This window comes from Bufo gargarizans, chromosome 5, assembly GCF_014858855.1.
Source record: "Bufo gargarizans isolate SCDJY-AF-19 chromosome 5, ASM1485885v1, whole genome shotgun sequence".
NCBI classification, from domain to species: domain Eukaryota; kingdom Metazoa; phylum Chordata; class Amphibia; order Anura; family Bufonidae; genus Bufo; species Bufo gargarizans.
This window is the reverse complement of record NC_058084.1, coordinates 396,783,223-396,800,463: the sequence shown is the minus strand read 5'-3', so window position 1 is coordinate 396,800,463 and position 17,241 is coordinate 396,783,223. Positions and strand designations below refer to the sequence as shown.

Genomic DNA, 17,241 nt, shown 5'->3' with positions numbered 1-17,241 from the left:
ATATAACAGTCAGAAATAGCTGCTAGCTAGCAACTAAAGCCTCATGCAGACGTCCGTGGAACACGGTCCGTGATATATTGGACTGGCATCCTGCTTAGTGCAGGAGCGCACGGTGTCAGTGGTTGCTATGACGCTGTGCGCTTCGTGCCGCTGCTGCTGTACAGTAATACACTCGTATTGATCATCGCATCCAATGACACTGTGCGCTCCTGCACTAAGCAGGATGCTGGTCCGGTATCTCACAGACCGTGTTCCACGGACGTCTGCATGAGGCTTAATACAAATATTTTACCAGAGAAGTGGCCTTGATCGATTGGATCTGAGTCTGAGGCATTGTATGTTGAGTCTAGTTTCAACTTCTGATGCGTCAGAAAAGACCATTGTATTTTTAAAATATTGTATCCTGAGGCCATTGTATCTTGAGAGATCACTGTATGTGATCTTGAGTGTATCATATTAGTTCGCAACCACTTGTACCCAATCTGCTACATTATCGCTATAGTGAGGTTGGACTACATCTATATACCACCCAAATTATCAGAACCTCTTGTAGCCTGTTTTTTAAAGTTGATTGTGGGTCATATACCCCAAGGTTTTAATATATTTAATACCTAATTGTATCCTGAGGCCATTGTATCCTGAGGGATCACTGTATGTGATCTTGAGTGTATCCCATTAGTTCACAACCACTTGTACCCAATCTGCTACATTATCGCTATAGTGAGGTTGGACTACATTTATATACCACCCAAATTATCAGAACTTCTTGTAGCCTGTTTTTCAAAGTTGATTGTGGGTCATATACCCCAAGGTTTTAATATATTTAATACCTAATAAAGATTTTTTTCATGCACCCTAGTGTCCTTATACTTGTTAGTTTAATTTATTGTTCATTTAATATCTGGAAATGGAATCTGCCATATTGGATGTTTACAGCAGAAGGTTGTTGAAATCTAAAATTGATGGTGGGAATAACTAATTGCAGCAGATCGAACCTGAGAAACGGGATGCTTTTTTCAGGCTAATTTATTAAGACTGGAAAGTTATGTGGAGGCGCAGGCCATGCAACAAACTTGAATCTATACCTTACTGGCATACATTTAAACCATTTTCTTTGCCAAAAACTGGCTTAGAAAAGGATAAATGAGAGGGACTGCTGGCCTGCCCTCCTCCTCGCCCGCGTCTCACCCCTTTTCTCAACCTGTCGGAAAAGTGTCGCGAGTAGTGAAAAGTCAAAAGTTTAGTCCTAAAATGCCAACTGATATGTTATATACGGCATATATTAGTTACTAAATAAGCCCCTTGGTTAGTGTTGAGTGAATCAAAGTTAACGGAGTGGACTTTGATCTGAATTTCAGGAAAAATTTGATTTACTGCAAAGCCGAATTTCCTTGCGCTTCGTGATAATGAATCAATTTTCCCTGAAATGGAATAAAAAAAAAAACATACTTACCTCAACCATTTGAGTACCAAGAGGCCGCCGCTGCCATTTTGCTTGCAGATCCTACACAAAATCTCATGCGAGGTCATCATGGGGCGAGTGAGCATTCGCTCTAGAACTTCAAGCAAGATGGACGCAGCAGCCTCTTCGTGCTCAAATGGATGAGGAAAGTACAATTTAAAAAAAATTGTTTTTGTTTTTTAGTGAGCAACCACTAATTCCTTGTCATTGCCCCAGCTACTTTAAGTAATTCGTCACAAAGCATTTTTTTTTGTAAAGTTTGGCGAAGCAGTCAAATTCTATTTTTAAGAACTTCGCTCATCTTACCTTTGGTGTTAATAATGTCTGTACATTGTTAGAAAAGCAGCTAGGAGTATTGGGCAAAACAACAACAAGTAGAGAACACTTTAAAATACATATACAGTCTGTATCTAATATCACAGTGTTAGCCATTAAGTGAATGACAGAACAAATAGGGAAGTATAATGAGTTCCACCAGTTTTAAGGAACATGGAGATTAGATACCTACAGCAATGATGTTTGAAAAATCAGCTGCAAATAACGGAGGTATGCACCCTGTTACTGCAGCAGCTAGCATTCCAGTCACAATGAATATCCACTCTGGTTTGTTTAACTGTAGAATTCTTCGTAGAGAAGTAACAGAACGCCTCTGACCCTCCTGCAGGAAACAGTAGATGAAGACAGCAGTGAAAGGTGTGCTCAACAACATGAATATTATTATTATTATTATTATTTTTATTACTTCTACTAATACTATTGCTGGTAACAGTAATGATAATTTAGCATTCTAATTCTAACTATAATCATTTTTCTTATCATTAATAAGATGGGTTATGATCTGGAAAATGACACTATAGCAGGCAATATACTTTATCGCCACTAGATGCAAACTTACATATAAAAGTTCTAATAGTAAAGAGATCAGATTTATCTAATGAAAGGCATCAGAAAGCCTCCCAAAAATGTATGTCTGTGTTTTAAGAGCCCTTTACACTGCCCGATATTCAAACAAGTTATGGCTAATGAGCCTTTGATGATCTGTCTGTGTAATGCCCCAGAGTGGCATTACCACCTTTGCGCCTTGCTAGTGCCTCCTATGAGCTAATACCACGTGTCATCCTATGTTGTAGTAATTTACAGATCCTGCAAAAATGTGTATTCATATTACTGTCTGTAAAGGTTCTCATTTATCCAGGTCATGGTATATCTGTAAAGAATAAATCAAGGCAACTGAACGTACTGTAGATTTCTTGAAAACGTTTCACTCGTTCTTCCGACGAGCTTTCTCAATTCTGAGTGATTGTTACAAAAATTCTGGGAATATATATGTAACTGAATCCACATCTGGTAATTATACCCAATGCTGGGTATAATTACTAGATGTGGATTCAGTTACATATTTATTACCAGAATTTTTGTACAGTCACTCAGAATTGAGAAAGCTCGTTGGAAGAACGAGTGAAACGTTTTCAAGAAATCTACAGTACGTCCAGTTGCCTTGATTTATTCTTTACAGATATGTTCATATTACTGATTTTGTAACTGTTCAATTTGATTTTGTAACTGTTCAAGTGTAATGTGCCTGGTTCACCAGCAGATGGCGGCATAATTGGCAGAGCTATTTTACCTAGGATGGAACCCTTCTTTTCATTCTAGCTCTCTCCAAGAGAGGGAAGAGTTTAGTTAGTGAGAGTCAGTCTAGATTGCCCCCTGCCAAGGGAGGGTGTGCAGCAGGTACTTGTCCCTCCTGGACAAGCCTTGCCTAAGCCAGCAAGAGCACCTTTAGCTCTGCTGGAAACAGAGGCCAGAAGCTGAAGCCTCAGAAGCCAGGAGTAGAAAGTTCCCTGTATAAAGTTAGAGACAGACTACCAAGTCAGAATTTGCAGCACCCAAAGAAGCTAAATTCCACAGCCAGCCTGTTAGCACAGCAGAGCCAAAGAGAGCAACTGATGCAGCAGGGTTGAGTTTGTTTGCCTGCCAAAGTTAATACCAAAGCCTGCTGGAAGCCAAGACAAAGCCTGTAAACTGTTTGGAGAAGAGTTTATGCAAAGTACAGCTGTAATCAACTTCATCATAAGGTCTGGACTCAATTTATTTAATCATCCCCTTCACCAAGCATCCCTTTTCTGCAGTTTCGGAGGGCCACGCCTGGGGTTCCAGCATATTCATGTAGGAGCACCTTGACAAGTGCAACACCATTAAGGGACATAAGGCCACCCTACACCACTCTGACATTCCTACCCTGGGTAACATCCATATCACTAAAAGGGGCCCAGTGCCCTTGTTGCTTCACCGCAACTGGCGTCACAACAAAAATGCGCTACTTTGAGAAGTCCCCAGGGGGTGCGCACCCCGTAGATTTAACCTGTGTATAGGTGGCGCCTATTACCAGATGATCAAGCAAAACACTCGTTCATCAGGTAATAGGATCATTCGTGCTGAAACCTAAGTCATCATTTGCTGGCAGCAGATCATGCAGTCTAAACAGCACTGCCGGAAAACAATGATTGTGTACGGGGATGAGTGCTGACATTAGCTATTCACCCTCCCCATAATGTGGAGGAGATTGCTGCAGGTAAATGCAGCTTTCTCCTTCACTGACCAGCAGGAAATTGTCAGGAAGGAATGCTTTGCTTGCTACAACGGGCCATGTAGACAGCCCTTTACAAACAAAAAATGTACAGGAGGACATATTTCCTATACAGTAGCAGATTTGATTTAAAAAATGGCGCAACCATGTGGCACGTCTAAACAGCTCATGATGGTTGCACCAAAGTTATTACTATTAATTGCACCATATTGTGGGCACTAGTGATGAGCGGGAGGTGCCATATTCGATTTCGCGATATTTCGCGAATATTCGATTGAATATTCGTGTTATATTCGTCGAAATCGAATATTCGCAATTATTCCAATGATCGCGAATAATATGCGATTTAATTAATCGCGTATTGCGATTTTTCCTTTGATAGTATAAGGCAACGTTCCTATGACTAATTGACTATGGCTAGGCTAATATGTGTATTTTACGAAATTTCGTAATATTGCTCTAACTTCGTCTTTTAGAATATTACGAATATTCTAAAAGATGAAGTTAGAGCAATATTACGAAATTTCGTAAAAAATACACATATAGATTGCAATTTAGCTAATATGGTGCTATAATCCTTTTTTTTTTCTCTATTTTTTTGCCTCTTCTGAACTTAAGTTTTGTAACTTGTGCACTATAAAAAAAAAAAAATTGGTAACTTGTACACTATTAAAAAAATTACTATAGCAGTATATTAGCTAAATTACAATCTATATGGGTATTTTACGAAATTTCGTAATATTGCTCTAACTTCGTCTTTTTGAATATTCGTAATATTGCTCTAACTTCGTCTTTTAGAATATTCGTAATATTGCGCTAACTTCGTCTTTTAGAATATTCGTATCGTAATATTCTAAAAGACGAAGTTAGAGCAATATTAAGAATATACGTAACATTTCGTAATATTGCTCTAACTTCGTCTTTTAGAATATTCGTAATATTGCTCTAACTTCGTCTTTTAGAATATTCGTAATATTGCGCTAACTTTGTCTTTTAGAATATTCGTATCGTAATATTCTAAAAGACGAAGTTAGAGCAATATTAGGAATATACGTAAAAAGTTGAAATCGTGATGCGATTAATATAACTCGAAGTAATCGCATGACGATTTCAACTTAGCACTGCTATATTCCATATTATGGAATATTATATTCCATAATATGAGCACGGAAGTTGGCAGAAGCGGCAACGGGCACTGACTGGAGCAGCCAGGAAGCCAGGAATCCAAATGAACAGGTAAGAACAACTTTAGGGAAGTGGGAAAGAAAAAAAAAAAAAGAATATTCGATTTCGCGAATATATAGAACGATATTCTAAATATTCGCGAAATCTCGAAATTGCGGTATTCGAGAAAAAAATTTGCAATTCGAATATTCGCGCTCAACACTAGTGGGCACCAATAAATGCTAGTGTACATGACACAGTATGTCATGAGTCTTGTCAAATGTATCATGTAGAGTCTGTAATTTTGACATATTTGGCATTATTTACTAGTTATGTATTTGTTTCCAAGTAATACACTCTTTTAATAATATTCAGAGCTTTCTTTTAAGTATTGTCTTCTTCAATCCTACCTCATGTAGAATTCCAGTATTTGTGTTCCTGGGTTTCATTTCAATAAGCTCCTCTTTATTTTCCTTTCTAGTTGAACCTTTTCGTAATCGTCCATTTTTAATGGGCTCCAGCATGTTCTCAACATCTTGTAAAGTCGGCCATTTGTCTTCTTTGTCTTGTTTTTCACCCATGTCATACAGTCCAGAATTTTCATATTTATATGAATTGTCTGTACTTTGATTCTCTGTATCACTGTCTTTGCCTTGGTTCTAGAAAATGTGTCAATGCATTTGTTATTGGTTTCAGGGAGCTAGTAATAAAATTTTATAGAAAGCAATCACAACATGAAAAAACTGTGATTCACTCTGCCAGTGACTATTACTATAGAAAGGCCTCTGGTAATTAATTATTTGAAGGATTGCCCCATCTCATGACATGTCATTAGGATAGGTGTGGGTCCCACCTCTGGGACCTGCTCCTATCTCCAGTACAGTGCCCAAAAGGGAAGGGAAAGCAGTTGTACAGGGACAGTAACACTTTATTCCCTGGTATTGGAGTTTCAAAATTAGTAGACCCCTGGGTCAGCTATTTTCAGCTGTCCCATAGTGGTGGAATGGAAAGGTGACCAAAATTGCTCTCCATTTACTGCTATGTGACTTGTGCTCTCACTTGGCTATTTGCGGGACTCCAAAAGCAGTAAATGGAAAGAACGTCAGCTTGCGCAGTGTGCTATCCTTCACTTCAAGGGCCCTGCTCTAGAGATAGGAGTGGGTCACGGAGGTGGGACCCGCACCTAGCTAATATCTGTAGCATATGCCCAAAATTTGGGGATGGGAATGTCCCTTTAAGGCTAGTTTCACACTAGCGGAAGGGGACTCCGACAGGCTGTTCCGGCGAATGAACAGCCTGTCGGATCCATCCTGCCACTAGTTCACGTGTGACCCCGGACTGCCGCTTCGTCCCTATTGACTATATTGGGGGCGGAGTTGCGGTGGCAGCAAAGCCGCAGTCCCCTGCCGCTAGTGTGAAGGTACCCTAAATTGCTAAATCATACTTTGATATTTAGACTAGAACTGTTAATGACATTGCCATCCTATCCATATTCAGCTATTAAGCATTGTGCAGTGGGGGAAGTATAGAAAAAGTAATGTGGCACTGACAGAAAAAAAACTTTTTAAAGTTAAATACTTTTGTGTTTAAAGGGACAAAAATATTATAGAAGTGCTACTTGGCTAACCAGAAATATTAAGTGAGGGATTAGAATTGTTATATTGTTTTCATATTTTTATCATTTTTAAAACTATTTTTAACTTTTTTGTTGCACTGTTTTTGTGACATTTTCTGTAGATGCAATACAATGAAAAATACATTACCTGAAGCATGACAAGGGAATGGTAGACCCCTTCTTTTTCCATTAGCTCACTGTGTGTTCCTTGTTCCACTACAACCCCACCATGGAAAACAGCAATGGTATCAGCTGTCCTGATAGTAGACAATCGATGCGCTATCACAATGGTGGTCCGACCAGCTCTAGCCTTAAAGTAACAAAATATTTACAAACTCTAAGTAAAAACACTGTATAATGTACAATATTACACATCACAAAGTGAGTTAAATATGTCACCTTATCCAGTGCAGCTTGCACTATAGATTCACTCTGGGTGTCCAGTGCTGATGTGGCCTCATCTAGGAGCAATATTTTTGGATCTCGGACAAGAGCTCGTGCAATTGCTATTCTCTGTTTCTGACCTCCGCTCAGCTGAGCTCCTCTCTCACCTACCATTGTGTTAAATTGCTGCAAAAAGCAGGAATACCATAAAAGTTTACATTGTGTTTGCTATTTTGTTAACATTTCTAAAAGGCAGAAACAGATGCAGATGAAATCAGAATAGAACTGCAGGTGTATGTGTCACCAACATGCATTAGTTGAAGCTTATCCTAAAGTGGTCGTCTGGCTAGAAAGTCCATTTTCATATAACCTTTTAAAGAAGTGCAGCTTCAACACAGTGTTTGCTCTGCAAGTCAGTATATTGCCCAGAAAACCCATTTCAATGGCAATAGTGTAATGCCTAAAGGGAACCTGTCATCAACTTTATGATGCCCATACTAAGGGCAGCATAAAGTAGAGACAGGTGAGTTGATTTCAGCGATCTGTCATTTAAAAGTTGCAGACTGGACCTGAAAAAAAGTCGCGGCCACCTGAGAAGAGTCATGGTTATTCATGAATTTCTGCTCTCCCTGCTCACCTGCTGATGTCTGACAGGCTTCTACCTAGTTTTCTCCCTTTTCTCTCTAGGAGAGAACTGCCAATGAGCGGGGAGTGCAAGAGATTATGAATAACCATGACGCTTCTCAGGTAGATTTGACTCTTTTCAAGGCCTGGGCTGCAATAATTATGATGCTGGTTCTCAGCAACCACTTACTTTTAGTAACACACTGCTAAAATCAGCATTTCTGTCACTATTTTATGCTGCCCTCAGTGAGGTCAGCATAAAGTTGATGACAAGTTCCCTGTAAAGGCTATGTAGAGGCAATTTTTTTAGGATTATATTTGACTCATTTTGAAATAAAAATCTTTTAAATTGGCCTTTAATAAAAATAATCAACCGCTCTGTCACAAAGGATTAACTGTCTAGCTGTGTGAATCCTACTTTCACTTTCATCTAATAACCCTTGTCTCTAAATTACTAAAAGGTCATAAACATTTAAGCCACATTCTTATCAGAAAGATAAGAATTGAACTACAGTATAATAAGTGTTTGGGAGGTCAGAGATAAGTAGCCGTCAGCTGGGCTGTGTGACCAAACAGAGTGAAAACAGACAGCATGCTACTAGAGATTAGAGAATCTCAAGGGTGTACAGAGAAAAGGGCTCAACATGTTTAATAAAGACCAGTTGAAAAACTGATTTTTAGCTCAAAATAAGTACAATGCAATAATAGAAAAATGCCCCCAAAGGTCGTTTATATCCCCTGCAGTGGAACTGAATATTTGGTGTCACGTTTCCACAAATTATTACAACTAATTACTTGAGGACAAAAAAGCAGGAGACTCCTTAATAAGCTTATAGTAATAATGCCCTCCAAACAAAAAAGGATTGTCCAAAGTGGGCAACCACGCTTCTCATATTTCAGAAGGTAAAGAGCCAAATACAAGTATGGTAGATAGAGAAATTAAATTTGAAGACCATTTTAGTTAATTTAACACAAATGTAAGATAATGAAAATAATTAGAAATGAATAAGATTTTCAGACTTTTACTCAATCCTTCAATAGCTGTTTTAAAATGTTAAAGGGAATCTGTTGCATCATTTTCATGCAACTAACAAGATTGCACAACAGAAGATTACAAACACATTCCAAACATACCTGTGTGTACTTTGTGTCTTTATTCCATGTCCAGAAAAAGGTTTTTTATTCTCATGGAAAACAGCTCCCAAGTGCCCAGCGGTGCGGAGTTTGCTGTTCCAAGTGCCCAAAGCCAAACAGTCTTAAGAAGAGGGGGACAGGTTGCTTTAGCTACTCATATCTTAGCATTGGTAGCAACTAGAGATATGGGCCTGGTCTGGTTTGAAAGCATTCAGACAATAATAAAATACCCAGCATTATATCCATTACATTGGAAGATATAGCTGAGTCAGGAGTGACATCAGTGAAATATGTTTTTACTTTCACATTAAACTTCATTCTCTGCCATTTGGATTTCTAACAGCTATATATTTTGATGCAATGGATATAATGCTGTGATTCTGGTATTGTCTGAAAGCTTGGAATGCTTGGACCCATATTTCTAGCTGCCATCAATGCTAATTAAAGCGGCTCTCCCCTCTTCCTATGACTGGTTTGATTTGGGCACTTGGATCAGCAAACCCTGCCCAATCGTGCACTTGGAAGCTGCTTTCCAAGAGAATATAAACACTTTTCTAGACATGGAATGAAGACACAAAGTACACAAAGGTATGAATGGATATGCTTGCAATCTTCTGTGTTAGTACAGGTGAAAATGACGTGACAGATTCCCTTTAAGCTCTCCAGGACCCAAAAGATTGATTGTTATGTATCTACAGGATAAACACAGCACTGAAATAGCATACAGTCAGGTCCATAAATATTGGGACATCGACACAATTCTTACATGTTTGGCTCTATACACCACCATAATGGATTTGAAATGAAACAAACAAGATGTGCTTCAACTGCAGACTGTCAGCTTTAATTTGAGGGTATTTACATCCAAATCAGGTGAAGGGTGTAGGAATTGCAACAGTTTGCATATGTGCCTCCTGCTTGTTAAGGGACCAAAAGTAATGGGATATAATAATAATCATAAATCAAACTTGTACTTTTTAATACTTGGTTGCAAATCCTTTGCAGTCAATTACAGCCTGAAGTCTGGAACGCATAGACATCACCAGACGCTGGGTTTCATCCCTGGTGATGCTCTGCCAGGCCTCTACTGCAACTGTCTTCAGTTTCTGTTTGTTCTTGGGGCATTTTCCTTCAGTTTTGTCTACAGAAAGTGAAATGCATGCTCAATCCGATTCAGGTCAGGTGATTGACTTGGCCATTGCATAACATTCCACTTCTTTCCCTTAAAAAACTGTTTGGTTGCTTTTTCAGTATGCTTTGGGTCATTGTCCATCTGCACTGTGAAGCGCCGTCCAATTAGTTCTGAAGCATTTGGCTGAATATGAGCAGATAATATTGCCCGAATCACTTCAGAATTCATCCTGCTGCTTTTGTCAGCAGGCACATCATCAATAAATACAAGAGAACCAATTTTATTGGCAGCCATACATGCCCACGCCATGACACTACCACCACCATGCTTCACTGATGAGGTGGTATGCTTAGGATCATGAGCAGTTCCTTTCCTTCTCCATAATATTTTCTTCCCATCACTCTGGTACAAGTTGATCTTGGTCTTATCTGTCCATAGGATGTTGTTCCAGAACTGTGAAGGATTTTTTAGATGTCGTTTGGCAAACTCTAATCTGGCCTTTCTCTTTTTGAGGCTCACCAATGGTTTACATCTTGTGGTGAACCCTCTGTATTCACTCTGGTGAAGTATTCTCTTCATTGTTGACTTTGACACACATACACCTACCTCCTGGAGATTGTTCTTATACTGACCAAATTTTGTGAAGGGTGTTTTCTTCACCAGGGAAATAATTCTTCAGTCATCCACCACAGTTGTTTTCCATGGTCTTCCGGGTCTTTTGGTGTTACTGAGCTCACCGGTGCATTCCTCCTTTTTAAGAATGTTCCAAACAGTTGTTTTTCAGCCTAATAATGGCTTGCTTCACTGATAGTGACAGCTCTTTGGATCTCATCTTGAGAGTTGATGGCAACAGATTCCAAATGCAAATAGCACACTTGAAATGAGCTCTGGACCTTTTATCTGCTCATTGTAATTGGGATAATGAGGGAATAACACACACCTGGCCATGGAACAGCTGAGAAGATAATTGTCCTATTACTTTTGGTCCCTTAACAAGTGGGAGGCACATATGCAAACTGTGAATATCCTCAAATTATAGCTGACAGTCTGCAGTTAAAGAACATCTTGTTTGTTTCTTTTCAAATCCATTGTGGTGGTGTATAGAGCCAAAAATGTTAGAATTGTGTCGCTGTACCAATATTTATGGACCGGACTGTATAACTTGCACATGCCAAAATGGGGGAAGGGGCTGTTATAGGAATACCGCTCACCATATAATGTTGTGCAAGGCAGGCACAATGCTGACATAGCATTGAGTATTAGAACATGGCTGAAGCACAGCATAGACCGGAAGAATGAATCAATCCGTGCTGAATCAAATGTAGTCAAATAAAAAAATAAAAATGATGTAAGGATAAAATATATGAATATTAATAGCAATTACACAAAAAGGCAATGTGTTTTGATGTGGGCTCCACATCTTCATCAGACAATTTACAACATATACACGTGTGGCCTAATGAAGATGTGATGACCACATCTAAATGTCTTGCCTTTTTATACAATTGCAATAAATATGAATATATTTTATCCTTACATCCTCAGCTGCACCATTTATATTTTTTATTTGACTGCATCCACTAGATTGATTAACCTAAAATCCAATAATCCAGTTATTTCCGCAGGATATGAGGAGGCTAACTCTAATGATAGATCCTATTAATGTCTATGCATCAGTACAAAAAACTCCTAAAGAAGTTTTTATTTTACATTGCACTGCGATATCTTATTCCCTAAGGGTACTTTCACACTTGCGTTTTTCTTTTCCGGCATAGAGTTCCGTCACAGGGGCTCTATACCGGAAAATAACTGATCAGGCATATCCCCATGCATTCTGAATGGAGAGTAATCCGTTCAGTTTGCATCAGGATGTCTTCAGTTCAGTTGTTTTGACTGATCAGGCAAAAGAGAAAACCGTAGCATGCTACGGTTTTATCTCCGGCGAAAAAAACTGAAGACTTGCCTGAATGCCTGATCAGGCATTTTTTTCCATAGGAATGCATTAGTGCCGGATCAGGCATTCAAAATACCGGAATGCCGGATCCGTCATTCCGGTCTGCGCATGCGCAGACCTTTAGAAATGAAAAAAAAAAAAAAAAAACGGATCCGTTTTGCCTGATGACACCGGAAAAACGGATCCGGTATTGCAATGCATTTTTCTGACTGATCAGGCATTTTTCTGACTGATCAGGCATTTTTCTGACTGATCAGGATCCTGATCAGTCAGAAAAATGCCTGATCAGTCAGAAAAAATGACATCCGTTTGCATACAGTTTGCCTGATCAGGCAGTCAGTTCAGGCAACGGAACTGCCTGCCGGAATCAAACAACGCAAGTGTGAAAGTACCCTCACCCAGTTACATCCATACATTTTGAAGCTTTTGATTATAGGAATCTGTTCATGAGACCTCACGTCTGACCACCAGCCCAGAGCTTGCTCTAATGTGTAAACAGGAACTCGGCCTGTCCCCTGTGGCTGACTTCCTATGAACTACAGGATGACATCATCATCAATCAAATCCCTCCGGTCGCCTCTCAGACCCTTCCCCGCTCCATCCTCCATATTCCTCTGTATATCCTTGTATTCTGTTAAATATATAATGTCTCCTTTATCTAAAGGACTGTGAGTGTAGATATACAGCAGGTGAGTGTATACAGTGAGTAGCTGCAATTATATGAACCTTAAGACATAGACTGTGTATACTATGTGTGTGTGTTGACTCTGCAATGTACTTCTATGGGGTGTAGCTTCACATTGGTCTCCCAGCCTCCTGCATAGAATTGCTGACAGCGGAGAGAGAGATGACAGGTCAGAGAGGGAAGACGGGCTGAAGCTGTATCACATAGGAAAACATGGAGACCCTGCTGCGTGAGGGGTCTGTGTTACTGATATGTTATGGCTTCCCTCAAAGCATTGCAGTGTGATGAGACTCTGTTTCTCTGTCTCTGCAAAGCCAGGCATGATGGGAAATTTACGATATTATTAGTAAAACCATATGAGGGGAAGAAGGAAGCAAGGTGGCAGACAACTCATAAATTACACATGTAATAAAACAGATATACACAATGCATACACACAATGCTCTTAGTCTGTAATAAGCCTATATAGCCAAAGGAAAGAAATCAGGGAGTGTTTTTTTTAAATACTTATCTATTTCTGAAGCTATACATTTCATGGAGGTGTGTTTAATACTTCATTAGGTTTTTTACTTTTTTCCCTTAAAGGAAATCTGTCACCTGCTTTTACCATTTTAAGCTGTCACCATCGCTATGTTCACTAAAGTACCTTATTTCCAACAGTCTTCTTTTTACTTTATTTTGTTTTGTCCTTTTGATATAAAAGCACTTTTTATGATATGCTAATGAGGCTCCAAGGTGCCCAGAGGGGCGTTTTTTTTCCTTCTCCGGTGCCCAGTGACGCCCCCCTACAGTGCCCAAGAACGCCTCCTGATCCTCAAATAACCTCCCACAGCCCCGGCAAACAGTTCTGCCCCCCTCCCCACGTCATAGTCTACCTTTTAGAAATGCCCCGTCCTTCTTCCTGTCGGCGGCCAGAAAACTTGCGCATGCGCAGAACCGCCTGCGGCCTGCGCGATCATCAAGCTCCTGAGGGCACCAGCGCTCAGGTTACATCGCGAGCAGGCCGCAGGCGGTTCTGCGCCTGCGCGAGTTTTTGGGCCGCCGACAGGAAATTATTTTAATTCTGACAGTTCCAACAGTTGTTCTTATAATCTGCTCTCATCAAAGTGAAGAGCAGTGAAGCATTCTCTGCAGATTTCATTTATAAAATATTTGAGTGACTTTTTAATAATCTGGAAACAAAACACCATTCAGAACCTATAGTGAACAAAAACTGCACAAACAAGGTATTAATAACACTCATAATTACTTCTGGGAGTTTAGATATGAAGTCGTAGGCATTGGCTTCTCTGGCTGCTTGCTCAATCTCTGTATCAGTTACTCCATCTCTACCGAAGCAAATGTTTTCCTTTATGGTTGTTGCAAACAGGACAGGTTCCTGACCTACCAGACCAATATTATCTCTTAGCCACTTGACATTGAGGGAGCGGATATCATGTCCATCCAGCATAATCTAAAATATGAGAATCAGAATTAATATTTCTCCAATAGCATATATAATATATATATATATATATATATATATATATATATATACCGACAAGCAAACAGGTAACAATGTTTTGAACTTTTGACTTTCAGGCTCCATATCTCACCATCCAATACAGCTTCTAACATGAGACTACCATCATTTTTTAGTAACATAGTATATAAGGCCGAAAAAAGACATTTGTCCATCCAGTTAGGCCTGTTATCCTGCATTTTGATCCAGAGGAAGGCAAAAAAAAAAACTTTGAGGTACAAGCCAATTTTCCCCACTTAAGGGGGAAAAAATTCCTTCCCGAATCAAAATAACTCCCTGGATCAATGACCCCTCTCTAGTAGCTATAGAGTCAATGGAACCAGGGATTCCCAACCAGTCTCCCAAGCTGGTACTTGCCCTGCCTTAAGCTGCTTATCTTCTGCAATCTGATGAGAGCAGTTACATTCAGCTTAGGATAACCGTAGAGAATCATCTTGGCTATCTCACACATAAATTGGACTTCCAACTCATATGCTAAATAGATGCAAGTCCAATTTATGTATGAGATAGCCAAGATGATTGTCTATAAAATGATGGCAGTCTCACGTTCAAAGTTTTACTAGATGATGAGATATGGAGCCTGAATGTTCAAAACATTGTTACCCTTTTGTATATATATATATATATATATATATATATAGTATATGAAATCCGGCAGCACTCACTTTAGAGGTTATCAGGTGCAAGCGTCTCGCCTTTGACTATAGGCTTGTATATTCAAGGAAAAATCAACGCAGCACTCTTCTTGTAAAAAAAACCGCAGTGTCTTTATTCATACATGTGACACAAAAATAGGCAAAGTTTCAATCCCCTTCCAGGATCCTTCTCAAGCCAAGTGCCAAGCCAAGTGTCAAGCTGCGTTGATTTTTCCTTGAATATATATATATATATATATATATATATACATATGTATATATTTTCATATACTCATTGACAAAAAAGTAACACAGCAAGAAGGTGTTGGAATCAACTGAAACTTTTTGTATGTGTGTAATGTGTAATTAATGTAATGATGATGCATCTGAGGCTAGTTTCACACTAGCGTTCGGCTGTCCGCTCGTGAGCTCCGTTTGAAGGGGCTCACGAGCGGACCCGAACGCTTCCGTCCAGCCCTGATGCAGTCTGAATGGATGCGGATCCGCTCAGACTGCATCAGTCTGGCGGCGTTCAGCCTCCGCTCCGCTCAGCAGGCGGACACCCGAACGCTGCTTGCAGCGTTCGGGTGTCCGCCTGGCCGTGTAGGAGGCGTGCGGATCCGTCCAGACTTACAATGTAAGTCAATGGGGACGGATCCGTTTGAAGATGCCACAATATGGCTCAATCTTCAAGCGGATCCGTCCCCCATTGTCTTTCAATGTAAAAGTCTGGACGGATCCGCTCAGGCTAATTTCACACTTAGCTTTTTTTTGCCAATATAATGCAGACGGATCCGTTCTGAACGGAGCCACCGTCTGCATTATATGAGCGGATCCGTTCAGAACGGATCCGATCGAACGCTAGTGTGAAAGTAGCCTAACACAGCAAATCTAGTGCAACTCTTATAGGTTACCCTACCATCAATACCAGACATTTATAATAAGAGATGTTTGAGGAAAGCTCATAATATTTCTGGTGTCTGCACACACCCCAGTCAATTTTTGTTTCACCCTCCTCGTTCTGGAAAGCGGTACTGGAATGGTAGAGCCACCAGAGTCAGAAATATTTTCTTTCTTTGAGGTGTTAAATTGGTCACACAGCAATGCTAACTGGAACATCAATACACAACACAGACTGGTACAGATCTATATAATGCTGTACACTTGTACTTGGATTGAACATAAACTGCTAGTGCTTTTTGTTTAGCATTTCTTTATTCTCTATTACTGTACTGGAGAAGTAGCCTGAAGGGGTTCTCTGATCTCAACATAGGTACGTGTCCTACCATTGGGACCGTTTCTATCTTCAGAATGGTGCCTCAAAGTGGAGGAGAGCACACAGTCCATACACAAAGTCCACTTGTTTCACTTTTTGAGACTTTACAAAAATAGCTGAGTGAGCGGGCTGACCTATTTTGGCAAGTCCCATAGCAGTGACTGGAGAGCAAGCCGAGTAAGTGCAGCCACCACCCCATTCACTGTTATGTGATTGTTGGAATTAGCAGAACCAACGTTGGGATATTTTGGAAACTCTCATAATGCTGAATGAAGGGTGGCTGCACATGCATGGCTGAAAATAGAAGAGGGTCGCAAAGGTGAAACCCACACCTATTGGACACTTGTGGCATATTCTAGAGATATGCTACAACTGTTAAGAAAGAAAAGTTGGAGAGAATGTGTTTAGCATTCATTTATATTTGACATTATGAGATAGAAAAAAATCCATGTTCCATTAGAAAATAAATTCCTACCTCCCCTTCTGTGATATCATAGGTATCGTAAAACCTCTGTAGCAACTGTATGGTTGTGCTCTTCCCGCAGCCACTCATGCCAACCAGGGCTATAGTCTTACCAGCCGGTACTTTCAGGTTTAGACCCTTTAGAACCTAAAAATATCAATGTACATCAATATGTAATAACATCTGAATGACTTTATAATAACTTAAAACCACAGAAAACATACCTGTACATCTGGGCGGCTAGGATAAGCAAAATGAATATTTTTAAATTCAATATTTCCCACCAACTTGTCTGGCTTGTATCCTTCAATAGATCCACTATCAATGTGGCGAGGCTAAAAAAAAAATATATATGTATATATCATCCTTAAACAGCAGACAAAATGCTACTACACATTCTTCCTGACTGTAATAACCTCCTGTCTAGAGTACAGCAGTACCCTCACTGGTGGTCTAACTAGAAAACAGGTATCTAATCTATTGTAAACTCTGCTGTATGACTCGCCATCTTCTCCACTTCCATTCCTTGTTCTAATGTTGATGAAAGATCCAAAGTTAATTTGCATAAAACTTATTCCAATACTGTACGGAGAAGGAGCTC

The 17,241-nt window shown here is 39.8% G+C and overlaps 1 protein-coding gene across 4 annotated transcripts in view; it reads right to left on the bottom strand.

Moving 5' to 3' along the window:
• The window catches only part of LOC122937809 (ATP-dependent translocase ABCB1-like), a 182,715-nt gene that overhangs the window by 73,446 nt on the left and 92,028 nt on the right, over positions 1-17,241 (bottom strand). For all 4 annotated transcript variants that reach the window (XM_044292882.1, XM_044292884.1, XM_044292883.1 and 1 more), the window contains 7 exons: positions 16,865-16,975; positions 16,653-16,787; positions 13,994-14,197; positions 7,231-7,401; positions 6,980-7,141; positions 5,627-5,875; positions 1,971-2,120 (listed from right to left, as the gene is read on the bottom strand). In XM_044292882.1, coding sequence (XP_044148817.1) covers positions 1,971-2,120; positions 5,627-5,875; positions 6,980-7,141; positions 7,231-7,401; positions 13,994-14,197; positions 16,653-16,787; positions 16,865-16,975 — 1,182 coding nt within the window. The remainder of the gene's footprint in view (positions 1-1,970; positions 2,121-5,626; positions 5,876-6,979; positions 7,142-7,230; positions 7,402-13,993; positions 14,198-16,652; positions 16,788-16,864; positions 16,976-17,241) is intronic.